The following is a 27051-nucleotide window of genomic DNA, read 5'->3' on the forward strand; positions in this document are numbered from 1 at the left end:
AGAGCCCATAGTTTTTTTTCTCTTTCTTTCTTCTGCTGCTGCAATGAACTTATAATTTACTAGACTGATTTGCTTCTAGGAAAACAATGCAACCCCTTCTGTTGCCAAGAAAACTTCATGGTTGTATGAATAAAATGATAATGCTCCCAGGGTCTGCATATTGGGACCCCATGTTTTCTGCTAATAAAGCATGGCTCTCTAGGGAAAAAGGAGGAAGTCCATCCCAGAAAGGGGAGGGGAAATTAGTTTCAGAGTATCTTAAAGTTGAAAAATTCACCTAAATGAGAGCATCTGACTGATCGTGGCTGATCTCCAAAAGCTACATAAAGTTGGATCTTATTATTACTTGGAAGGGAGACCACTAAGAAATCTCATGTAAATTTGGGCAGGCAAAACAACATATCTGAGGAAGGTAACTGTGCTGCCACCACGTGGCTGTGTGGAGAAATCACAATGTGGTCAGTCAGTCCCTCCTACCCTATGGCGTATTTCCTTTCCCCTCCCCTTTCTGGGATGGACTTCCTCCTTTTTCCCTAGAGAGCCATGCTTTATTAGCAGAAAACATGGGGTCCCAATATGCAGACCCTGGGAGCATTATCATCTTCTAACCTTGGAGACACCTCGGGAATATCTTGGAAATGCTGTACAACGTCATCTGAATTGCAATAAAGTTATTTCTATATAAAAGGTGTTTCTACAAGTTCAAACTATCTGGAGAGACCTGTTAAGGTTAATTATATCTGCTTACATAGACCATAGAAGTCTTACAAGAGATTAAAGTACAACAGCTTCAATCCAGAATAGTAACAGCCAATGATTGATAGGGCTGTATCAGTCATTGGGAGCCAAGCTGGACTTGAAATTAGAGTTTTAAAAATATGTTTTACCCAAAGTGATTACCCTAAGTCACACATCTTACTAAGCCGTCATTAAGTGTAATTTATTTGATTGATTTTTATAGCCACCCATATCAGCAAGTGACTGTGGGCAGCATTGATCATTAAATATAAAGACAATTAAAAGCAATTTAAAATGGTTGTTGCTACCATTGCCTGAATACCTTAAATCATTAAAGTCAAAAGCAAGCCAACCCTATCATAAATTATGGTGTTCCTGAATTATGACTTCAACAATCAACTTTGTTGTTGTTGTTGTTAGCTGCGAAGTCGTGTCCGACCCATCGCGACCCTATGGACAACATTCCTCCAGGCCTTCCTGTCCTCTACCATCTTCTGGAGTCCATTTAAGCTCACGCCTACTGCTTCAGTGACTCCATCCAGCCACCTCATTCTCTGTCGTCCCCTTCTTCTATTGCCCTCGATCTTTCCCAGCATTAGGCTTTTCTCCAGTGAGTCCTTCCTTCTCATTAGGTGGCCAAAGTATTTGAGTTTTAGCTTCAGGATCTGGCCTTCTAAAGAGCAGTCAGGATTGATCTCCTCTAGGACTGACCGGTTTGATCGCCTTGCAGTCCAAGGGACTCGCAGGAGTCTTCTCCAGCACCATAGTTCAAAGGCCTCAATTCTTTGGCGCTCAGCCTTTCTTATGGTCCAACTTTCACTGCCATACATTGCAACTGGGAAGACCATAGCCTTGACTATACGCACTTTTGTTGACAGGGTGATGTCTCTGCTTTTTAGTGTGCTGTCTAGATTTGCCATGGCTTTCCTCCCCAGGAGCAAGCGTCTTTTAATTTCTTGGCTACAGTCCCCATCTGCAGTGATCTTGGAGCCCAGGAAAATAAAATCTGTCACTACCTCCATTTCTTCCCCATCTATTTGCCAGGAATTGAGAGGGCCAGATGCCATGATCTTGGTTTTCTTAATGTTAAGTTTCAACCCAAGTTTTGCACTCTCCTTCTTCACCCGCAACAAGAGGCTCTTTAGTTCTTCTTCACTTTCTGCCATTAGAGTGGTATCATCTGCGTATCTTAGGTTGTTGATATTTCTTCCGGCAATCTTAATTCCAACTTTTGATTCATCTAGCCCTGCCTTTCTCATGATGTGCTCTGCATATAAGTTAAATAGGCAGGGCGACAGTATACAGCCTTGCCGGACTCCTTTCCCAATTTTGAACCAATCAGTGGTTCCGTGTCCAGTTCTCACTGTTGCTTCTTGACCCGCATATAGGTTTCTCAAGAGACAAATAAGATGGTCTGGTACTCCCATCTCTTTAAGAACTTGCCACAGTTTGTTATGATCCACACAATCAAAGGCTTTAGCATAGTCAATGAAGCAGAAGTAGATGTTTTTCTGGAACTCCCTAGCTTTCTCCATGATCCAGCGTATGTTGGCAATTTGATCTCTAGTTCCTCTGCCTCTTCGAAATCCTGCCTGTACTTCTGGTAGTTCTCGATCCACATACTGCTGAAGTCTAGCTTGTAGGATTTTAAGCATGACTTTACTAGCATGAGAAATGAGTGCAATGGTGCGATAGTTTGAACATTCTTTGGCACTGCCTTTCTTTGGAATTGGAATGTAAACTGATCTTTTCCAATCCTGTGGCCACTGTTGAGTTTTCCAAATTTGCTGGCAAATTGAGTGTAGCACTTTTACTGCACTGTCTTTTAAGATTTTGAATAGCTCAGCTGGAATACTGTCACCTCCACTAGCTTTGTTGTTGCTCAGCTTTTCTAAGGCCCACTTCACTTCACATTCTAGGATGTCTGGCTCGAGGTCAGTGACCACCAAATTGTGATTATCAGGGACATTAAGCTCATTCTTGTATAGTTCTTCTGTGTAATTTTGCTACCTCTTCTTAATCTCTTCTGCCTCTGTTAGGTCCCTGCCATTTTGGTCCTTTATCATGCCCATTTTTGCATTAAACGTTCCCTTCATCTTTCCAATTTTCTTGAAAAGATCTCTGGTCCTCCCTATTCTATTGTTTTCTTCTATTTCTTTGCACTGTTCATTTAAGAAGGCATTCTTATCTCTTCTAGCTATTCTCTGGAATTCTGCATTCAATTGGGCATATCTATGTTTTTCTCCCTTGCCTTTCGCTTCCCTCCTTTCCTTAGCTATTTGCAAAGCTTCCTCAGACAGCCATTTTGCTTTCTTGCATTTCTTTTTCTTTGGGATGGTTTTGGTTGCTACCTGTTGTACAATGTCGCGAACCTCTGTCCATAGTTCTTCAGGCACTCTGTCTATCAGATCTAATTCCTTAAATCTATTTGTCACCTCTACTGTATATTCAACAGGGATATGATTTAATTCATACCTGAGTGGCCTAGTGCTTTTCCCTACTTTCTTCAGTTTAAGCTTAAACTTTGCAAGGAGAAGCTCATGGTCTGAGCCACAGTCAGCTCCTGGTCTTGTTTTTACTGACTGTATAGAGCTTCTCCATCTTTGGCTGCAGAGCATATAGTCAATCTTATTTCTGTGATGACCGTCTGGTGATGTCCATGTGTAGAGCCGTCTCTTGGGTTGTTGGAAAAGAGTGTTTGCTATGACCATCGTATTCTCTTGACAAAATTCTATCAGCCTGTGCCCTGCTTCATTTTGTACTCCAAGGCCAAACTTGTCTGTTATTCCGGTTATCTTTTGGCTTCCTACTTTAGCATTCCAATCCCCCATGATGATAAGGACATCATTTTTGGGTGTTAGTTCTATAAGGTGCTGTAGGGCTTCATAGAACCGGTCAATTTCATCCTCTTCAGCACTGGTGGTTGGGGCATAGACTTGGACTACTGTGATATTGAATGGTTTGCCTTGGATTCGAACTGAGATCATTCTGTCATTTTGAGGATTGTATCCCAGTATTGCTTTTCCTACTCTTTTATTGACTATGAAGGCTACTCCATTTCTTCTGAGGGATTCTTGCCCGCAGTAGTATACCTGATGGTCATCTGAATTAAATTCACCCATTCCTGTCCATTTTAGTTCGCTGATACCTAAGATGTCGATGTTCAGTCTTGTCATCTCTTGTTTGACCACGTCCAGCTTTCCTTGATTCATGGATCTTACATTCCAGGTTCCTATGGAGAAAAAATCTTTACAGCATCGGACTTTCCTTTCACCACCAGACACATCCACAGCTGAGCGTCCTTTCGGCTTTGGCCCAGTCGCTTCATTCTTTCTGGCGCTACTAGTACTAGCCCTCTGCTCTTCCCCAGTAGCATATTGGACGCCTTCCGACCTGAGGGGCTCATCTTCCAGCGTCATATCGTTTTGCCTTTTGGTACTGTCCATAGGGTTTTCATGGCAAAGATACTGGAGTGGTTTGCCATTTCCTTCTCCAGTGGATCACGTTTTGTCAGAACTCTCGGCTATGACCTGTCCGTCTTGGGTGGCCCTGCACGGCATAGCTCATAGCTTCATTGAATTACGCAAGCCCCTTCGCCACGACAAGGCAGTAATCCATGAAGGGGAACAATCAACTACAGCTCCTTTAAACCTTATTTCATATATTTACTGCTTTCCACAAAGATGCACAAAGATCTTTACAGCTGAAGCTAACTGATGGTGTGAGAGCGTCTATTTCCCAGTTCTAATGCCAATCTGCAGAATTTAGGGGGCTTTTACTTTACGGGATGCGGTGGCTCAGTGGGTTAGGACGCTGAGCTTGTCAATCGGAAGGTCGGCAGTTTGGCGGGTCGAATCCCGAGTGCCACGTAACAGAGTGAGCACCTGTTACTCATCCCAGCTTCTGCCAACCTAGCAGTTCGAAAACACGTAAAAATTGCAAGTAGAAAAATAGGGACCACTACGGTGGGAAGGTAACAGCGTTCCGTGCGCCTTCCGTGCGACCACGGAGACGTCCTCGGACAAGCGCTGGCTCTTCGGCTTTGAAACGGAGATGAGCACCGGCCCCTACAGTCAGAAACGACTAGCACGCATGTGTGGGGGAACCTTTACCTTTTTTATTGTCTACAAAGAATCCTTGAAGTACAACTATTTGTTTAGTGACCAAAGTTACAACAGCACCAGAAAAAAACATGCTTTCTGACCGATTTTCACACTTGCAATAGTCACGTGATCAAAAGTCAGACACTTTGCAACTGACTCATATTTATGACGGTTGCACTGTCCTGGGGTCGCGTGATCACCTTTTGCGAACGTCTGACAAGTAAAGTCAATGGGGAAGCCAGATTCACTTAACAACCAGGTTACTAACTTAATAACTGCAGCAATTCATTTAACAATTTAACAAAAACGATCGTAAAATGGGGCAGAATCTACTTAACAAATGTCTCACTTAGCAATGGAAATTTCAGGCTCAATTTGGTCTTAGGTCGAGGACTATCTGTACTTTGCCTGAAGGGCAAAGGGATTACATGGAAAAACTAGAGATGAATTATATTCCAACAAAGGGAACATAAACATCAATTTAAGTATTCATCTGATTGAAGCATTCTTTTGGGAAGTGTGTGCCAGAGCATTGTTTGAATCTTTCCCAAAGATAAACAATTTTGGCTCATTCACCTTTGTTCTCCCTTATCTGCCCAAATACATTTGCTCTGGGACAAAATATACCTGACCCAAGGAAGCAATACATCGATACGGGTGTTTGCCTTTAAATGAGAATTTATGTATCATAATTCATCTGTTTTCTGGCTGCACCTATTCATTGGAAAGGGAGGCAGTGGCTCAGTGGGTTAGGACGCTGAGCTTGTCAATCAGAAGGTCGGCAGTTTGGCGGGTTGAATCCCGAGGGCTGCGTAACAGAGTGAGCGCCTGTTACTCGTCCCAGCTTCTGCCAACCTAGCAGTTCAAAAGCATGTAAAAATGCAAGTAGAAAAATAGGGACCACGACGGTGGGAAGGTAACAGCGTTCCGTGCGCCTTTGGCGTCTAGTCATGCCGGCCACATGACCACGGAGACGTCCTCGGACAAGCGCTGGCTCTTCGGCTTTGAAACGGAGATGAGCACCGGCCCCTAGAGTCAGAAACGACTAGCATGCATGTGCGGGGCAACCTTTACCTTTACCTTTTATTCATTGGAAAACAGTCCAGGTAAAAAGGTTTAAAAAAATCCAGGAAGCTTTGGGGAAATGAAATACATCTCTAGACTTCCAGCGGACTTGGTTTTTCTTCATCTGTGAACATTGGAGCCTCATTTTAACACCACATCAGTTCAGCCCTACCTAATATAAATAGGGTTCTCAACTGCTCAGAAGCCAGAATCCGCACCGTTGGTGTTATTCTGTGGCACACTGTCCAAAAGCAAATGACAGAACATATTTCAGTTTTATTCTCAAAAGCTATGTAATGTAATGACAGTAACCTGGCTGATTTTTTAAAATATATTGATATGAACGGGTAGGCAGTTATGGGCACACCTCAGTAGATTCAAGTAACACAACTGCCCAGGGGTGGGATTCAGCCGGTTCGCACCACTTCAGCAGAACTGGTAGCTAATTTTTTGTTGCCCAGGCCCAGAATGGACTTCCGGAAGCAGCATCCATACAGAGAACTGGTTGTTCACATATTTGAATCCCACCACTGCAACTGCCCCATGTGCTGTGGTGGTTCCCAGTAGACTTCCAGGTACAATTTCAAGGTAGCATTTGTCACCTCTGATGCCCTACCTGACATGGGATCAGAAGACTCCCTTTCTTTCTGCCCACCCGATTAGATCCACAGGGTGAGCAGGCTCCAGGATCTGTGGATCAGGCAGGATCTAAGAAGCAGGCTGCCTCAGTTTCCTTCCGTCTAGGTCAGGGGTCTTCAAACCTGGCAACTTTAAGACTTATGGACTTCAACTCTCAGAGTTCCTCAGTCAGCCATGGAGGAATTCTGGGAGTTGAAGTTTTAAAGTTACCAAGTTTGGAGATCCCTGCTCTAGGTCATCATTCGTGCTAATATTCTTTCAGAAGTCCTTGAAGATGTCGGAAGTCCCCTCAGCCATAGGATCTGGAGATTAGGTGACCCCCATCACTGTTGCTCATTCTTATCATTGGAGCTGGGTTTGCCTAATGGTATGTAGGAATGACCTTGGGAGACCTGGCAAAGAAAGTCTGCTGAGGAAAAGATCAGATAAGAGGGAGTATAGCCCACAGCTGCATAGTGGGTGGAGCAAGAGGATCTTGAGGGTCCCTCCTTATTCTTGGGCTATAAAGGAGATAGCAGGAGAATTGTACTTTCAGAAATTAACAGATTTTGTTAATGTAACTTTACAATAAAATAGAATTAACTTATCTGTTCATGTTTCTTATCTGGTCTTTATAAGGCTGGCAGTTTGTTTTCAGCTACTTTTTGTATTTACTATCCTGCATGTTTGTTTGAATTACCTAGCATTGTAATGGTGAGATGTTTATATACATTGATTTAAAAATCAATGTATATAATTGCCCAATAAAAATGACCTGACCCTCTCTACAGGGCTTCTTCCCTGTAGCTGCTAACTCCAATTACCTGCCCAAAGTCCATTCCCCAGAATTGCTCAAACTCTATTTTAAAACAAGTAAAAAAGGAATTGTTAGAATGGTGAGTTTGACTATACCTTTAAAAATGGTAGTACAAAACCTGGACTGTAGGTACCCAGATGGCCACTAGATGGCAGCATGTAGACACAGGAAACCTGTTTTTTGCTCTCACCTAGTGGGCACAAAAAAGTTTATATATTGTGTATACTAATTAATTCATGTGAGAGGAAAATACCCCAGGTAGAGAAAATCGAGGTTGAAAACATTTCAAATGGAGGAGTAGGTCCTAATTGGCCTACTGGGCAATTGGATCTAGCTGCCATTTTCATTTCTCACAATGCTTCAGCCAAACATCACTCTGGAGAATTATGGGAAATATATGGGAAAAGTACATCCCATAGACCAGGACTGTAATAGGCAAGAAGAATAACCTTGAGGAATGGGAAGAAGTCACACAATCAACACAATGGTCAGATAAAAGAAATCTGAGTTTGGGCCAGAACTGTAATATGAAAAAAACACCTCAGCCATGAATCCTCCCTAGTTCTTAGGAAATTACAAGGTGGGAAGATGGAAATACATTCAAACTTGTAATGTTCTGTTGATATATCTTTATAACAAGAGTAGGAGTGCTGTGGTGGCACAGTGGTGAGAGTGCAGTATTGCAGGCTAATTCTGCCGAATGACAAGAGTTCGATCCTGACGGGGTCAAGGTTGACTCAGCCTTCCATCCTCCCGAGGTCGGTAAAATGAGGACCCAGATTGTTGGGGGGGGGGGCATATGCTGACTCTGTAAAACTGCTTAGGGCTTTAAAGTACCATGAAGCGGTATATAAGTCTACGTGCTATTGCTATTAGCTTGTATGCTTCAGTTTCCAAGTAATCTAACTTGGAGGGCTGATAGGAATAATACTAGAAGGACCCTGATTGAGGATCCTCATCAGGTACTTCAGCATGGAAAATGCAAAAAAGTTCGGAAATTTTCTCAGATAGGATGACTACCCTGGCCCAGAATGAGGTCTGTTTTCTCCAGTCTACATTTCTACCTTTTTTCTCCTAACTTTTTGGCACTCTTTGATCTTTTCCTGGCCAAATGCTACTCAACAATCCCCAGGGGTGTCTTCCTAGTACAGACATGTCCTCCTTCACCTATATAAATGGGGAGGGGTTCATTACACTGTAGGGGAAAAAAGAGGGGGGCAATCACTTTTTTTTTCACTGTCAAGTTTGCAACTCTCCTGGGAAAACCTGATGGCTAGGCCTTGCAGGTACACAGTTCGCAAGAGATTAGTCCTCACTGAGCAAATCAGCAAAAACAAGCACAAACATTCCTACAAAACATTGATACTCAGCCAAAATTCCTCTCACTGAGGAATATTTTTACGGGCTAAAATGCTCAGCTGAAAACAAATGGCACACAGAGAGTCCAAACGCACAACTGAATGTGACTGTCTAATAGTCTGTGGGAAGTCAGCCCCCCAGAGAAAGAAATATTTTGGGGAATATTTAAAAGGCAGAATATATTTCTCCAAAGGAATAATAGAAAATCTTAGGCAGAAACCACCAATCCTCAAGTCTCTCTGCCCCAAGCAGAAATCAGGCCAGCCTTTAGAAATGCAGATGTAATAATCCATTCAGGAAGGTTGGAGTCAGGAGGCTAGAAGGAAGACAAAGACAGCTAAAATCTACATACCCCACCCAAACTCTAAAAGACACGACCTTTGGGGACACAATAGGGTTAACCCACCAATACCAAAAGGACACACTCAGACTCAGGTCAAAGGACATGACACAGGAAATACAAAGCCTCAGGCAGGAAGAACTCCAAATACAAAGCCCAAAGAAGATATAAAAACCCACCACTCCCTACTACATGTGGTCAGTTTTTCCAGAGCGATCTTTCTGTCTGGCTCTCCTCTCCAAGAAACTGAAACCTTCTTTCTAAAGCAGCCTCCATTTTGTTTATTCCCAGCTTGGACTGGACCCTGATGAAGAGTTTTCTCTCAACAGGTCCTTCCTCCAGAGACATTATAGCTACAGTCCTTCACCTCCAGCTTTTTTTAACTGCTACCTGAGCCACCTCACACAACCGCCTTCCTCTCCCCCATCAGAGAGAGAGAGCGATTCAAAAAGCTGCCCCTGTTGAATTTCTGCCCACGAAGGCAGAGTTGGCACCCCCACCCTTCCAGTTTAGCTCCATGCCACGGAGGCCAGAAGAGCTGGGGATAAAGCGCGCCAAGGCCTACCCATCAGGGGGCAGCAGTGGCCAAGTCTGTAAGTGGGGAATGGCAGGGAAGGAACCCTTGTCAAAAGGGCAAGCGAGAGAAGTCAAATCCAGCGTGCCATAGTTGCCACTACTTCGGGGTCCGAGTTTCAGAGACCACGCTCAGCCTTCACGGCTTCCACTCCTCGCTCAGCTGTTTCATCCATCAGGGATGCAAACGTTCCCATCAGATCCGCTGCTATTTATCGTTTCACGAGCCAGGGACTGAATTCTGAGGAAAAGAAAATTGGACGTAGTTTGTGCCTTACCTCTTCTCCCACACCCACGAGGAACAAAAAGAGTCTTATTTTTCCAAGGTTGGGGAACTCTTTCAGCAGCCCGCCAAAGCATTGGCATCTTTTTCACTTCCTGAGAAGTGACGCAGAGCTTGACTGCACGAGAGGCAGCTTCTTTCAAGGATAATGAGTTTTTTTGGCCTCTGGTAGAGGAAGTGCCCTTTAAGTAGTGCTGGAGGAAGAAAAGAAAGACGTGAGATAAGCCAGCAAGCGAGAAAGCAAACAGAAAAGCAAGCAAGACTCAGCAGATGTATTTCCACTCCGTCAGTTTTAAGAACAAACACAAAAGCCTTGCTTAAGTCAAATAAGTCTGAAGAATCCTTAACAAAACAAAAACAGCCAAAGGTAAAGGTAAATCAGCCAGCAAAACCAAAATCAATTAAAAGCAGCATGCTGCTTTGTTAAATGCTGGAGAAATTTTAGAGGGGAGAAAATAACCCTGCTCTTTTGATTGACAGGTGGTCACTCAAAAGGGCAGGTTAATTTCTCTCCCATCTAAAAGCAGGTGGCAAAGGGATCAGGAGCATAACAGGTGTTTCTGCATATTGCAGAGGGCTGGACTAGATGGTCTTTCTGTTTCCTTCCGACTCCACAAAGCTACGATTCTGGATCCTTTTAGGCAGCTATTCATATCCTGGGAAAACCACATGGAGAACCCTTTTTTCAGGCAATAGTGGAACATGAAGGAGAACAGGTTTCATGTGTGGCAGCAGCAAAGACGTACACGAAAACTGCAAGAATATTTCTTCCAGTTTTCAGTTTGGGCTGAGTTTTGATTCCTGGCCAAATATAAACAGAATTCTGGCTGAAGGTTTAATCCATTAATTTGCCCCTTACATATTACACCACATTTCCGGGACAACACAGTACACTGCTATAGTGACGTGAAAAGTAAATTAATTAATAACGAATGAGCTTTTATGAGCAATTAAGACCTCTTTCACAGCCAAAATAACCAACAATTTGTCTGCTATCTAGCCCACACTTCATTTTATTCCATCTATGCTAAGTCCTTAAGAAACTCATGGTAACTCATTCAAGCTGGATAGAATACTACACTGAACCTTAGTTCCTTTTAAGCCCTGTTTAACAAGTGATATTGGCCCAGTTGGCACATAATGCGAAAACATAAACCAGGATTTACAAACACACATCGCTGGACTGCATGAAATTCCAGCTACGCAAATCATACTGTGTCACAATGTGGCATGTATGTACCCAGACTTAAATACTCTTCACATTCTCTGTAGAGTAGATTTTGCAGGATCATTTCAGCACCATCTTCAGCCTAATTTTGCTGAGATTTTAGCTACCAGAAGTAGGATGCAAGAGGGAGATTCTTTGGCACCAAGCTAGAAATCAGGAGGCTATGAGTTCTAGTCCTGCCTTAGGCATGAAAGGTGGCTGGGTGACTTTGGGCCAATCACCAGGAGTCAGTGAGTTCCTTAGGCATGGAAACTGACTAGGCAATTTTGGGCCAGTCTCTCTCAGCCCATGATGTAAAGCTCAGATTAGTCAACTCCAACCAAATGGATCAACACTTGGTTGATCCAAAACAAGCAAACCCTAATTGCATTAGAAAGAGAAAAAAAATAGGATACAAAATTAGGGTGCAAAAATCCAACTAACTCTAGATGGCAGCCAAATGATAAAAAAAACCTTAAGTTTTGGTTGCCACCTAGTGGGAATCCAGATACTTACAGCCCAGATGTGATTGTCCCGACAATATTATTCTCCTTAACCAAAGACCTCAGTTTGCCCAAACCTTCCCCCAAGAAAGGCTCAACATGCACTTTAAGATGTGAATTTTTATTATACAAAATAAAATTTTGTGTACAAATGTAGTAAACAAACACCAGGAGATTCCGCAGGAGACATAGGTATCAAAAATAGAATATTTTATTTGTTTAAGTTACTTAAAAATGCTGTTTCATGAAGTCAATTCATCTCTACAAATGTGAAAGTCTTAAAATGTAGAAAAACCAGGTAGCAAGTCTGTGCATAAATTGCTCTGGAGAATTCAGTCCTACACATTTGTATAAAATCCATATCAACTCTGAAACAAGCAGGGAGGCTTATGCGGTATCCGTAACTATACCTGCAAACATCAAATGAATGAACTTCATTATTATACAAAGCATGTTTTTTTGTACTATCTTCATTTTACCATTTATTTTGCCATTATTTTTTCATCCTTTTTTAAAAAAAATCACACACACCATTTGCAGAATTGTATGGTCAGGTTTTATAGCATTTTTGCCAAAACCTAGCATTTTTGGAAAAACTGGCTCATATTGAACTGGGGGGTGTTTTGGATCAGTTTTTGCTCGTGGTAACTGTTCTCCAAAACACCAGAACATCTTAGACTAAGTAAAGACCTAAGTAAAGACAAAATCTCCTTCCATAGTCTTTCATTAAATACTCTATAAATAATGCATCTAAATATCTCTCTGATATAAATTATTATTATTATTATTATTATTATTATTATTGTTGTTGTTGTTGTTGTTGTTTTTGTTAGTGTAGCAGTCTTTGCATTTTACCCCAAACAGGACTCCCAGAATGGCTAGAGAAATCCATAGCATAGACCATAGACCTACCCAAAGGTCAAAAAGTCAAGATGGCAGCCACAATGACATGATTTAAGTCCCACCCCCTTTTTAAAAAATGCTTTACATGCAAAAGGGCAGGATGGGTCTCTAATCACATGGTAGAGGCCACCATCTTGACTTTTGGGATCCCTCCTCTTGTGGCACCCCTTACACAAAAGGAATTGAGGTAGGGAAAGAGAAGGCAAAGGAAATTCACACAGTATGATCAAATTCTTACACAACCCACTGAAATCAAAAGTCTTCAAGTAGCCCAGAATTGCTGATCTCGGGATTTAGCAAATGGAATTAGCATTCCATCTGGTCTGTCAGCATACGGTATGACTCCTGCCCTGTGCATTTGTGTTAGTGTTGTTTCTTCATCCCTGTCCATGTGGGCACCCACCAAAGCCTGGCATCACTGTAACCTCAAATGCCAACTTGGCTAGCAATAAGACTCAGCCTCTCTCCCTGCTATCCGTCCAAAGAGTTTGAAAACAACTTCTTAAAATGTCAGTAGGAACTTTCTGCTCATAAGAGAGATCTGAAAGACTGTGTTACACATTTGCCACAAACTAGAGAATACAGGTAGTCCTTGATTTATGACTAATTGCTTAGCAACCGTTCAAAGTTATGACAGATCTCCCCGGAGATACAGTACTTACAACCTTTTTCTGAAATGCTGATGTCAATCTCTCCTCCGTGGTCACATGATCATATTGGAGGTGCTCAGCAATCAGCCCATATTTATAGCCATTTGCAGAATTGTACGGTCAGGTTTTATAACATTTTTGCCAAAACCCAGCATTTTTGGCAAAAATGGCCCATATCAAACAACTGGTTGGCTTAACAACCGTAGCATTAATTTAATGACTTCCACAAAATAGATCACAAAATCAAGTCAATCATGTGGGTCGCAACTTGCAACCATAATGGGCATGTTCCATTATGGTCATAAGTCGAGGGCTACATGTAAGTACAGGTAGTCCTCAACTTACAACCGTTCATTTAGTGACTGTTAAAAGTTAGAACAGCACTGAAAAAAGTGACTTGTGACCATTTTTCACACTTATGACGGTTGCAGTCCCTCTGATCATGTGATTTATATTTGGATGCTTGACAATTGACTTATATTTAGGACAGTTTTTCACACCTAACAACTGCTGCAGCATCCCCATATAATCATATGATCAAAATTCAGCTGCTTAGCAACTCATTCATATTTATGACAGTTGCAGTGTCCCAGGGTCACTGTGATCGCCTTTTTGTGACATTCTGACGAACAAAGTCAATAGGGAAGCCAGCTTCACTTAACCACCGTGTTACTGACTTAACAACTAACTACAGTGATTACAAATCTGGCAAGAAAGGTCATAAAATGGGGCAAAACTCACTTAAGAAATGTCTCACTTAGCAACATAAATTTTGGGCTCAATTGTGGTCATAATTCAAGGTATAACTGTATTAGTAAATCTAGAGAGCTGCCAAAATAAGTCCATCATGCCACATTAGGGAGAACTCAAGAGAACTGGCGTCCCCAACACTTTTGAACACCCTTGCCCTACAGAAGGCTGGCAATGCCCATAATGAAATCCCTTGGAAATCCCTGATCTCTGCTGAATTAAAATATGTGTTTGCCATTGAAAAATACAGGGTTTCAGTCGAGCACCACTGCACAGATGCAAGAGACACCCCTAAACCTCATCAAATCAAAAGATGCATGTAAGAGAAGAACTCCAAAGTTACAACTGGCTTCCTGTCTTCCATTATGCTCCGGAACTGACTGTTGACAACATTACAAGAGACCCAATAAGCACCATGCACAGCCAAGCAAGGCAGCCAATCAGCTCAGAGCATTCTTGGTTTCTTCTGAAGGCTTGAAAACTGGGATTTTCCAGAACAGAAGTCTGGGTTAACTTAACAAGAAAGTTCCCAGATTTACCACACTACGGTGTGCTTGTCTTCTGCCTACATCTAAATTCCCTGAGAAATCTGCAGTGGGGTATAAAAAACAGCGGGGTGTAAGAATTATCTTCCCAAAACACTTGGAATAAATCTTAAAGAGGGTATTTCTTCACAAGAAGATTGAAGTCTCGTACAGTTCGATCAATCCATTGCTTGTACGTGGAACACACCACGTATCCCCGGACTTTTTTCTCAAAGGTGTTTGTTTTAACTACGTCCAATGTGAGAGGGTCAGTAACAGGCGAGGGTGGGGCCCTCAAGGCAGATATGATGATGGTCAAGTTGTTCACGAGGCCCTGGACCTGCAACCGGGTATCTTTCAGCATGTTTAGAAGGCCATCTTCGGTGGGGTTGAGTTCAAATTGATCATCCCAGACCAGCTGCAAGAATTCTGAGATAATGCTATAAGCCTTGAAATTCTTGTCCAGACGGTCAAGGTCACTGAGGAGTCGCCATTCCAGGAAAGAAATGGCAGCCGCTGGCACTCCATCATAACTTAGTCCTTGGACATGGAAATCTGTATCTGTAAATGGACTACCTTGATGTCTCAGCTGGGAAAAAAAGAGAATGATACAGATATCAGGAGAAAAACATAAAGTGAGCACGCTACACAAGATTGAGTTGACAGCATCACACATTGAACTCCATTGTCAAGTCAACTCTGCTAGGCAACTATCTTTCTTTCAAGGTCTACCATGGTGGGCAGAGCTGGGGAAAGCACTGAATGGAGCGCCTTATGGTCTTTCTCTTACTCTCACCTGACCAGTAGGCTGAGGAACAGGACAAATAGTTCTATTTAAGGTCTCAAGAGCTTTTGCAGACAGCATTTGGAACGAAAACTTTAGAGCAGGGGTCCCTAATCCCCGGTCCACAGCCCACTACCAGGCTGTAGCCTATTCAAAATCGGCTTGTGCAAGTGGCAGTCTGGTGCATGTGCACACACGTGGCTCAACTGACACCAGTGGTGGGCCGGCATGCACACGCAGCATATGTGCATGCGCTGGCCCACTGCTTGTGTATGTTAAGCTGCCCGCACATCTGTGCATGCACCCGCCTGCCTTGCATGGCCCAATTCTTGTGCAGTCCAGTTCCTGCATGGCCCAGGTCCCTGTCCCCGCTCCCCAGCCAAGCCACAAAGGTTGTGGACCGCTGCTTTAAAGCATCAGATTGTCCATTTCAGGTCCAGAAATAGAGCGACAGGTAACCAGATCTTCAAAACAGGAGCTTTTAAAGCAACTGGACTGACAGGGATTTTAATTATGTTTTTATTTTTAACTCTAATTCTAATTTTAATTTATTTTAATTTTAATTATTTATTCTACAGGGGCCTTTAATTTTAATTTTTATTTTAACTTCTGTATTATTGTATGTTATTGTTGTTAGCCACCTTGAGTCCTTCGGGAGATAGGGCGGCATATAAGTCCCAATAATAAATAAAATAAATAATAAACTACAGGAGAGTGATCTTTCTCACATCCTTCTCACTGCTGCCACCAGAAGAGGTTATTTTCTTGGTTATGGCTTGGGCTCTTCTGAGGACTATCTCCATAGTCCAGCATAGCTGGCTGGGGAATTCTGGGAGTTGAAGTCCACGAGTCTTAAAGTGGCCAAGTTTGAGGAACCCTGCCATAGTCTAACATTAATGCTAGTCCTAAGTCCATCCAGCTAGTCCCTAAGTGTCTCCCCTTTAATGTATGTAGCCATAGTGTCAAATGGGCATCATAACAATAGAGTTTGTGGCATGGAGCCCAGTGAGATACAAACATACAGGTAGTCCTAAATTTAATGACACAATCAAATCCAAAATGTCTGTGGCTAAGTGAGATACTTGTCAAGTGAACTTTTTGCCCCATTTATGACCTTTCTTGCCACAGTTGTTAAGTGAATCTGGATTCCCCCAAGGACTTTGCTTGTCAGAAGCTGACAAGAGGTGATCACATGATGTTGCAACCGTCATAAATATGAACCAGCTGCCAAGCATCTGAATTTTGATCCCCTGACCATGGGGACGCTGCAAAGGTTGTAAGTGTGAAAAATGGTCATAAGTCACTTTTTTAGTGCAGTTGTAACTTCAGTCCCTAAATGAACTGTTGTAATTTGAGGACTGTTTGTATACAAAGAGGACAAAGATAACAGTAATCTCCAGTCCTTGAAGAGCCCAAATGGTCTACTCCATGCCCCTAAAGGGAATATCGGCTGAAATTATTAGAAAACTCAAAGTTTTTATAGAAACAGAGCAAAAAATCTTCAGAAAAAATAAACCTTAAGGAGAACCCTCTCCTTTGGTGTGCTCTGTTAAAGTATTGGACTGACATTGGAAGAGATTGATTTTAATCAGTTTTCAATTATGGATGCTCAGAGGGCGACTTTGAGTTGGTCTCCTTCTCTGTGTCCAGCCTATTCACACTGTTGTGACTGTGGAGCAAAAGAGATGCACCTGAGAGAGTCCATCGCCTTGAGCGCCTCACCAAAATGCAGAGTAAAAATCTAATTTTAAAAAAACAAACAATATCAGTGGGAACAAAACGGTGATGGAACTGATCAGGGGGGAGAAGCAGAGAGTGAACTAGAACTAGGGCACTCGGTTTTACCATGTGTTCTTGGGGGTGGGGGGGTGTCTTCTGGGGTGTGTGTGTCTTTTGTCAGTTTCTATGATTCCAAGATGCACAATACAGCCACCTTGTTGAAGCTAAGCCAATACAAGTTGGTTGGATACTCAAAGACCCCCCAGGAACCTTTAAGCCCACTTTTGTTGTTGTTGTTGTTAGCTGCGAAGTCGTGTCCAACCCATCACGACCCCTTGGATAACGTTCCTCCAGGCCTTCCTGTCCTCTACCATCTTCTGGAGTCCATTTAAGCTCACGCCTACTGCTTCAGTGACTCCATCCAGCCACCTCCTTCTCTGTCGTCCCCTTCTTCTCTTGCCCTCAATCTTTCCCAGAATGAGGGTCTTCTCCAGTGAGTCCTTCCTTCTCATTAGGTGGCCAAAGGATTTGAGTTTTAGCTTCAGGATCTGGCCTTCTAAAGAGCAGTCAGGGTTAATCTCCTCTAGGACAGACTGGTTTGATTGCCTTGCAATCCAAGGGACTCGCAGGAGTCTTCTCCAGCACCACAGTTCAAAGACCTCAATTCTTTAGCGCTCAGCCTTTTTTATGGTCCAACTTTCACTGCCATACATTGCAACTGGGAAGACCACTTTATATGGGCTGAAACACTTAATATGCTGAAGTCTATGAAAGCTACCAAAGAAATGACCAAAATCTACCCTCCCTCACTGGACACCTGAGTCTACTTTAAGATGGGATTTCCAAAAGTTTAACTATTGTAAGTGAGCAATCAGGATGTGGATGCCTGCTTTGTCACCTCTCAGTAATGTTGGGGAGGGGCTATCCATCCATGCATCCCAGCCTCTTCATCCCTTAGGAATTCCTCGCAGGGAGGGCTGAAGGCCTCCTCCTCCTCCTCCCCCAGAAACAGACCTCTGCTTATTTCCCAAACTACTCAACCACAGTTCCACCTTGAGCAATCCTTTTCATGGGCACTGCAAGAATCTTGGCTGTCTGCCTGGGCCTAGGTTGTAAGGTTATAATGACCTCACTCTGTCTGGCATCTGAGGCCTGGGCAACTTGAAGAAGTGAGGCATGGGAAATACTTGGGCACCCGGCCACTCTGCGGGATGAAAATAATGCCAATTGAACGGGTGGCAGGTTGGAAGGGGAACGGGTTTCTCTTCTTCCTCCCTCCCCCCCTCCCCCGATCGTGTTGCAAAGCCAAGACACACTAACAAGAACAGTAGGCTAATAACCAGCTTTTCTTGGCTGGTTCTGATGGCAATAACAGGCTGGCTCTGGATTCTACCAAGGCGCAATGGTAGAGGGATTCTGCTTTCTCTGCAGGGTTTTCTCCTACAGGTAGTACTCCTTGACTTACAACCATTCATCTACTATAACATCTATTCAATGTTATAACAGCCCTGGAAAAAAAAAGTAGCATGGCAAGTTTTCACACTTACGACCACTGTAGCAACGCCACGGTCATTTGATCAAAATTAAGACACTGACTCATATTTATGACGGTTGCAGTGCCCTGAGGTCATGTGTTCACCTTTGGCAACCTTCTGACGAGCAAAGACAACAGGGAAGCCAGACTCACTTAACAACCAGGTTACTAACTTAACAACTGCAGTGATTCACTTAACAAACTGTAGCAAGAAAGGTCATAAAACCGGGCCGAAGCTGCTTAACAACCGTCTCCCTTAGCGAGAGAACTTTTGGGCTCAACTCTGGCCATATGGTCAAGGACCATATTCATTCACTTGATTCTGTCATCTGGAGACGGGCACTTTGCCTGCAGCCGTAGTATTTTTGGCATAGGGCAAAAATACTATGCTGACTCAGGAATTCTGGGAGTTGAAGTCCATGAGTCATAAAAGAGCCGAGGTTGCCTACCCCTGGCATAGGGCAAGATCGGTCCTGCATTTCCTACTGACACTCTGGAAGGAGGTAGGGGCTGGCTTTTAAGCAGCTGAGGGATCTGGTGGCCCTCCAAAGTAGTCTTCTACAAGGGCCCATAGGTGAGCACAAAACATATCTTACAACGCAAGGTCTATCCCTTTGTGTGACATTTGGGCACCACTACAAAAGAATGCCACCTGCTTGATGATGTCACAAGACGCACTTCATGATTTTGGCATCACTGCGGTCAGACACAAACCCTCCAGAGGTGCGATTTCAATTTCCCGAATTTTCAGGAACTGATGTTCACACCCAAGGCTGGAGAATGCCGGATTATAGAAATCCACTTCAGCTGAACTATAATTTCTATCTGCCCACTGGATTGTAGTGTAAATTGTAGTTCAACAGGGTATGAATGGTTGCGTGATCTCCACCACTACTGAGTCAGTCCCTTTCTTAGAGCTATTTCCTGACAAAGATGTACATATTGTGCAATTACAGAAGGATTGTTGCTTTTCATAACTCAAGCATGGAACACTTGACCTAACGGCTTCTTGTGCTATCAATCAAAATGCATGCTAGAGCTAGTTTCTCCTCTGTTTTTTTTCCTGATAAAAAGAAAGATGGAAGAAACAGTGCATCCAACTTCTCCTTGGTCGGGAAGGTGGTAGGGCCCCAGGTAATGGGTGTCAAGTACTGTAACACATGGATTATCTAGACACGCACAGCCTATACTACTCAGTCTGGACACAGGATTGAAAATATATTGCTTAGCCTCATGGATGACTTGTGACGAAGCTTAAAATCAGTGTTTCTCAAACTTAGTAACTTTAAGATGCCTAGAGAACACCCTGGTTGGGGAATACTGAGAACTGAAGTGCAGACACCCTAAATTGCTAAGATTGAGAGACGCTGGCTTAGATGGGAGGCTCATGACCATCCTTCTTCTAGACCTCTCAATGGCTTTTGGTACTGTTGATTACAGTGTGCTCCTGGACCACCTATGAAGGTTGGGGCTCAAAGTTGCCATTTTACAATGGTTCCGTCCTTCCTAAGTGAAAGGTTTGAGTTAGTTGTCAGGAAGAGGTCACCCACTTAAGTGCTCCTCAGGGTTCATTCGTCTCCTCGCTCCTATTTAACAACCACTGGGAAATAGCAACTACTAATTTGAAGTGAGGTATCACCAGTCTTCAAATTATACCCAATTATAAATCTCCATCCTGGCTCAAAAGAAGGATGTGGGAGAAGCCCTGACCCAAAATTTGGAGACCGTCAGGATCTGAATGGGTAGGTTTTGATTCGTTCCAAGCAAGACGAGGTGGATATTTATTCAGAAACCTGCTAAATCTGGGTTATATACCATCCTGAACTCTCAACTTACCCTTGGAGAAGAGGCCTGGAATCCAAAGGTCCTTGTGGCCTCAACACTGCTGCTGGAAGGACCTTTGCACAGCTTAAGCTAATACATTAATTATGACCTTATCTGGAATGGGGGGCATGCTTGTCATTTCCTATAGAGATTACCACAATTTGCTTTATATGGGGCTGTCTTTGAAGAGTGCCTATCAATCTATAGGTGCAAAATGCAGTGATCCATTTGCATACCGAACACTCTTGTTAGGTCATGCTGCAAGAAGAGCCTGATTATCATCCATAAAGCTACATCTGGTTCACGGTCTTGGAATTCTTCCAGACCATCCTCTACAATTCTGTCTATTCAGTCTGAGGGCTTACAGAATGCCAACTGAAGATCCTTTGCCATCAAGAGCTTCAATAGGAAGAGTCCAAAAGCAGGCATTCTTTATAGCGACATCTGGCCCCTATGATAAAGAAGGTCTCCTGGCCTATTGAAGCTCCAATTTTGCTGCTCTGGATGGCCTTTGGGACTTTGATGCCATAGAACTTACTGATGCCAGGAACATGCATGTTTCTAAACTTTCTAAATTATGCACTGTGTTTTTTAAAAAAAGTGTATGATTGCTTTTTATTGTTATTACTATTGTATTGGCTACAGTTGTTGCTTTTGAACACGCGTTAGAATTGCCTTGATTGGTTTATAAATGGATAAGTAAATTCAAATCATAGGGAGTAAAAATATATGATAGGAAATTTTATTTGCATAATTCTGCTCTTTTACAGTATTACAGCAGAGTGGGACTGGTGGAGAATATTTTTTTTTAAAAAAAACACGTTTGTCTAACAATCATTGCTGAGCAGTGTCTTTTCAAATGTTCTCATCTTTCTTATTAAGGAATTTTGTAGGATATAACTCGGGGAATTCACCATAACATTCATGGTGGGCACACTTAGTACCTACAGGTAAAGGGGTTGTTCTGCTCTCTCGGACCTAGCAGAAATTGAGAATGTCACCTATTAAACACCAGGCAATGCTTCCTTGTTCTGGTGGGTGATCTTTCTTGGTATCCTGAAGCAACTTCAAGGAAAGTTCGGGATTCCCCAAAAAGGTTTGCAGAGCCCCAATGCAAAATCTGTACAATCTGCTCAAGATCTCCAGATCCTTCAGAATAAATGACTTACATAGGTCTCAAGGAGGATGGAAGTATTGCCTTTCAGATGAGAAGCCAAGTTGAAGGTTTGCTGGATGATAGTGTTAACAGAACCATCCTTTTCAGGAGAGACAATACGGACCAGACTTGCGCAAATTAGGCAGAGGCTTGTAACTGGGGGAAAAAGAAAAAGAGAGAAAACCTTCGGAGATTGCATCAGGTTTGGTGGACCTTCATATGGTTCCCTTTCCTGGATGAGCCATTGCTACCCTTGTGTTTGCCCTCTTCAGTAAGACTCATCTTTATGACTACCCAGAAGGAGATCATAAAGACCAAGTGTCAGGATCCACCCCAATCCACGTCTTAGGAAAACAAAAACTCTTGGAGTCAGTTCTAGTCCAAAAGGAATTTTTACTAGGACATGTTTGGTTGTGGAAATACAAGACGGGACCTGGTATTGTTTTACAGATTGAAACTTTATAAAGAGTTCCCAGTTCAACCCCCCTTCCCTCAGCCCCATTTGGTCAGCCCCCCATCATTTACTTCGTGTCATCCCTTTCGTGGGAAAAAGGGAACTTCGGATCTTTACGGTTATTGTCTTCTTCCTTTACAGATTCAAATGGAGACACAGGCCAGATGCCTTCTTCCCTAACCCTCCCCTTTGTTCCCCCAGTTCAAAACGTTTCCCTTGGTCTTTGAAATAACCTAAGGCAGGCTGAATCCACATCTGCTCCTCCTTCCTTGGGAGATGGCAGAATCCGGGGGGGGGGGGATAATGTTTTAAACATACATTTATGAATGTGATATAAATGGATTCTGACACCAAGGAAGGTGCTCAGAGAAGGCCAATGAACCAGTGACAATAGAAAGAAGGAATAACAGAACATCAGAGTTGAAAGGGACCTTGGAGGTCAACTAGTCCAGGGGTCTCCAATCTTGGCAACCTGAGGACTTCAGCTCCCAGACCTCCCCCAGTCAGCATGGATGGCTTTGGAATTCTGGGAGTTGAAGTCCACAGGTCTTAAAAGTTGACAAGGTTGGGGACCCCTGGACTAGTCCAACCCTTTGCTCAAACAGGAAACCCTATAGCATTTCTGACAAATTGTGTCCAAATAATGCCTGCTTTAAAAACCTCCAGTGTTGGAGCACCCACAACATCTGGAGGCAAGTTGTTCCACTGATTAATTGTTCTAACCATCAGGAAATTCATCCTAAGTTCTAGATTGGTTCTTTCCTTGATTAATTTCCATCCGTTGCTTCTTGTCCTGCTTTCAGGTGCTTTGGAGAATAGGTTGACACACACCCCTTTTTTGTGGCGACCCCTGAGATATTGGAACCCTGCCATCATGTCACCACTAGTCCTTCTTTTCATTAGACTAAACATACCCAATTCCTGCAACCATTTTTCATATATTTTAGCAACCGTTCTTCATATGTTTTAAGGATGGAGGAGCCATCAAGGCAAGGGTCTCCAGAAGAGAACTATCCTTTTGAAGGAACTGGGGCCTTAGCCAAACTCCAATGATGCTGATTTCAGGAACCCAAGTCTTGTTCAAAATTCAGCCTCCTCTTCCACCCAAATCTACTGATGCCCTTTGCAGCTTTCATAATCTTCCTTCTCCTTTATCATGTTCTTGGGATTGCAACAAGAGACCCCCTCATCAACATGAAGAGATGGGTCCAGAGTGAAATGGTTGCAAAGCCACCCTCGTTACTCAACCCCAACCATGTTGCCTCACAAGGAACAACCTCACTCACCAGAAAAGAGGAGGCCACAAGTTGGTGAATACTGTTAAAGGTGCAGCAGCAAATTGTCAACGCTTTTGCTTATTATTTTAGGCCTATCCTTATGAGGAATCATCCAGGAGGTTCACTTTCAAATGTTTCACATTGTCTCCAGCATTTACACCTCAAGTAACAAAGATACAACTGAAAGCTGGGTTTTTCACCATCTTCATCAAAGAAAAAAAAATCGCAGTAGACACCCCTCATGTTAAAGATCCCAATTCTATCCCAAACAGCAGGGTCACAACATTCCTCAAAGTTTTCTACCCGCTCCCCAAGGAATTTTCAACCCCCACAGATTGGTCAGCCTCAGACTGACCCATCCTGAAGACTTACCCAAACCTGGATTCATGACTAGCTTGCGAGAGAAAAGTTGGCCAACGTTTTGAGTCCCTTGGGAAGACCAGCTCCTATCTGCCACCCCCTAATGGTGGATGAAGGTATCTCTTCCAAAAAAAAACACCTTCTGTGTGAAAGATGCTCAGGTGCCTTTTCTCCTCCTCTCTGTCCTCTTCCTCCCTCCCCTCTTCTCTTCAGACCCGGAGCTCCCTTTGCCGGAGATGGCAGCTCCTGGTTGGTACATTAGTTTCCAAGAGTCAGCTCTTTATAGACAGTCCCCAAGGTGTTATCCCCTCTGAAATTTCCCAGCCCTTGGTCCCTCCCCTTGGTAGCAAACACTCCCACAACAGAAAAGGGGGGTAAAATAGGCTCATGCTTCCTTCTAGCTCCTAAAACAGAAGCGGGGGGGGGGTTTGCCGGCAGAGATGCAAAGGCGTGTGACAAAGGGTGGGGCTGCTAGTGAAAGTTGTTGAATTTCCTGGTCAGGTGAGAAAGAAAGGAAAGGCATGCACGACAATGTTTGGAAGTTCGTAGGGCAGATTTATTTATTTTTTCACCTCCAGATAGCTACGAGCTGTCAAACAGACCAGGATGCTGCAGGTTGCTTTAGCTAGATTAGGTCCTCTTAGGCCGGATCTGGCTTTGGATGCTCCAGACCTAAATGCTCAGGGCAACCATTCCTAGCCCTTTGTGTTGCCTTTTTTTCTTACCTTATGTCTCTAGTCCAGCATATCTCAAAGCTGGCCACTTTAAGACGTTTGGACTTCAACCCCCATGGGAATTCTGGGAGTTGAAGTCCACAGATCTTAAAGTCACCAGGTTTGAGAAACACTGGACTTGACAGATAGCCTGGGAGATGAAACGGCTACTCATTTTTACCCCACCAAGGCTTCCAACACCCATTCCAGGCTGCCCCAGATCACGGCGGGCATCGCTTTGGCCCAGTCTCCTCAGCCACAACTGCCAACAGATGGAGAAAGGATAAGAAGAGGAAGAGGAGAAAGGATAAGAAGAGGAAGAGGAGAAATGGGTGGCTGCCTCGGATGGCTGTGAAACTGGCAGGGAGCCAGGCCTGTTCATCATGGACTGAGGATGGGCAGATTGCTCACTATCTGTCAAAGCAGCCGATTCCTTTTTCAGAATTGGGTCTTGAGTGGAAGGTCAGCCTCCAGTGTTAACTCCGCAGTGGGACCTACTCTCTGCCCAGAACTGTTCGCTGTGGGGTGAGTGGCAAATAAATTCAAGAAACAAATAAATAAAAAATACAAATAATTCCTAGCTGCAATCCACGCCGAGTGGCACCTGACAAGCAGAACTCGAACAGGCAAAGCTTTAGAAGATCATATCTGTAGCTCAGGGTTGAACTGTGGGGTCTTTGGTGTCCTCTGAGCTTGGTTGTTTTCTTGTAGACGTTTCATCACCAAAGTACGTCACATTATCAGCACTAGTAGGAAGAGGCAGAGAGAGCAAACCCCATTCCCAACCATCACTGACGATGTTACCTAATTTGGCAACGAAATTTGGTCTGCAAGAAAACAAGCAAGCTTAGTGACCACCAAGGACCCCACAGGCAAAGCTTTTCCTGCTGTCACAGCTGCAAGCCAGGGAATAACCTGTTAGATTTCTGCTCACCATTAAAGCCACCCAATCCACTAGATCTTCCAGTCTTGAATTTTGAGCCATCTCAGATCCGAGCCTCCAGCCGAAACCCTATCATTGTTGTGGTCCAAGTATTTCCAGGAAGGAATGCTCTTGCCACGGATGGTGTCAAGACTCAGATCCTGGCACTTCCTCCCCCTGTGAAAGAGGACGGGGCAGGGGTGAGTGTGCTGTTGTCACACATGGCTCTTGTATACCTGGGGCTTCCTGGACGATGGCGAAATGAGGGAAAGTTTAAATGCCACTTTTACTAGCAAGGGGGGGGGAAATACTCTCTCAGCAGGAAAGAATCCAGGGGCCATCAGAGTTGGGGAAGTGAGATGGCGAGTGGGCAAATAACTCCGGACCGCGTTGGGCTGTACCAGCTGCCAGCTTCAGGCCTCTCCGCACGTCCTGGCATCAGGTTACTATTTGCATAGAAATTGCAGAAGCTGAAGTAAGAGGAGCTGGTGACAGAACTGGGCTGGCTGCCACTCCTGAGTCTTATTCCAGCTCCATGGGGTATACGGGAGGAGGCACTGGCGGGTGGGGGGCAAACACTTACTCTCCTTGGCCTGGCCCCAAAGGAGGAGGAGATGCCTGCCTGCTTAATCGTCCTGCAGCCAAGCAAATATCAGCAGGTGATGCTGAGGTTCCCCATGCCAGAAGAGCCGTCCAGGTGAGAACAACTAAATCCTCCGGGTGGGAGGAACGGACTTGGCACTTCATGAATACGACAAAAATAGAAGGTTGGGTTGCCATTCCCCAACACACACACACACACACACACACACAATCTTCCCCAGCCAGGCTCCTATGCTTGCATGGCAGACCAAAATCCAACAGCTTATTGCTGCAACTGGCTTTTCCTTCTGACCTTCCATAGCATTCCCTTTCTGGCTAAAGGTCTTCAAGACCGCCTTTGCCACATTCTCCATCGTATGTCAACAGAAACCAGCTGCTAGAAACTTTCTTACATGCCAGGGCTTATCCCTTAACCAAAGGGGACAGCAAGTTGACATCACTTCGTCGACTTCCTGGATTTCAGGCATTCAAATCAGCCAAATGGAATTTCCACCTTCTGGGTTATTAATGGCAAAATCCTTGGAGGGAGAAGGGCTGGATTCATCTGCCTAGGAGATCAATCAGATTTGGCAGAAAAATTTAGATGGATTATGCCATTGTCCCGTCTCTGACCTCCATCTCCTCATTTGTGTGTGTGTGTGTGTGTGTGTGTCTCAGCCAGCGTGGGTGTTTCTTTCTTTGGCCAAAAACTATACACCAGGTCTGCTAGCACTGAAAAAATGAGACTTGTGACCATTTTTCACAGTTAGGACCTTGGCAGCACCCCCATGATCATGTGATCAACATACAGATACTTGGCAACTGGTTCATATTTATGACCGTCGCTGTGTCCCCAGGTCCCCATGTGCTCCTTCCCTTTTTGCAACCTTCTGGCAAGCAAAGTCAATGGAGAAGCCAGATTCACAATTCACCTAAACAACTGCGGCAAGAAAGATCTTAAAATGGGGGGAAATTCACTTAAGAAATGTCTCACTTAACAACAGAAATGTTGGCCTCAGTTGTGGTCAGACGTTGAGAATTAGCTGTCTTCTCAGAGGGACATAACGGTTATCAAATGTCAGGAAAGGGCAGTACATTTTAGACAGCATTTTTGTGCACCTGTATAGTTCAGTAGGGGATGCGGTGGCTCAGTGGGTTAGGACGCTGAGCTTGTCGATCAGAAGGTCGGCAGTTTGGCGGGTTGAATCCCGAGTGCCGGGTAACAGAGTGAGTGCCTGTTACTCGTCCCAGCTTCTGCCAACCTAGCAGTTCGAAAGCACGTAAAAATGCAAG

General features: G+C 43.8%; 1 protein-coding gene across 1 annotated transcript; it reads right to left on the reverse strand.

Moving 5' to 3' along the window:
* Nucleotides 1-14563: 14563 nt before the first annotated feature.
* LOC308678654 (cardiotrophin-2-like) lies at nt 14564-26132 on the reverse strand (the record flags this gene model as incomplete). The annotated part of the gene is made up of 3 exons (XM_081345883.1): nt 14564-15022; nt 21464-21606; nt 26072-26132. 3 exons carry the CDS (start codon nt 26130-26132, stop codon nt 14564-14566), a joined length of 663 nt encoding a protein of 220 aa, XP_081202009.1.
* Between the last annotated feature and the right edge of the window lie 919 nt (nt 26133-27051).

This window comes from Vipera berus (genome assembly GCF_964194415.1).
Source record: "Vipera berus genome assembly, chromosome: Z".
NCBI lineage: Eukaryota > Metazoa > Chordata > Lepidosauria > Squamata > Viperidae > Vipera > Vipera berus.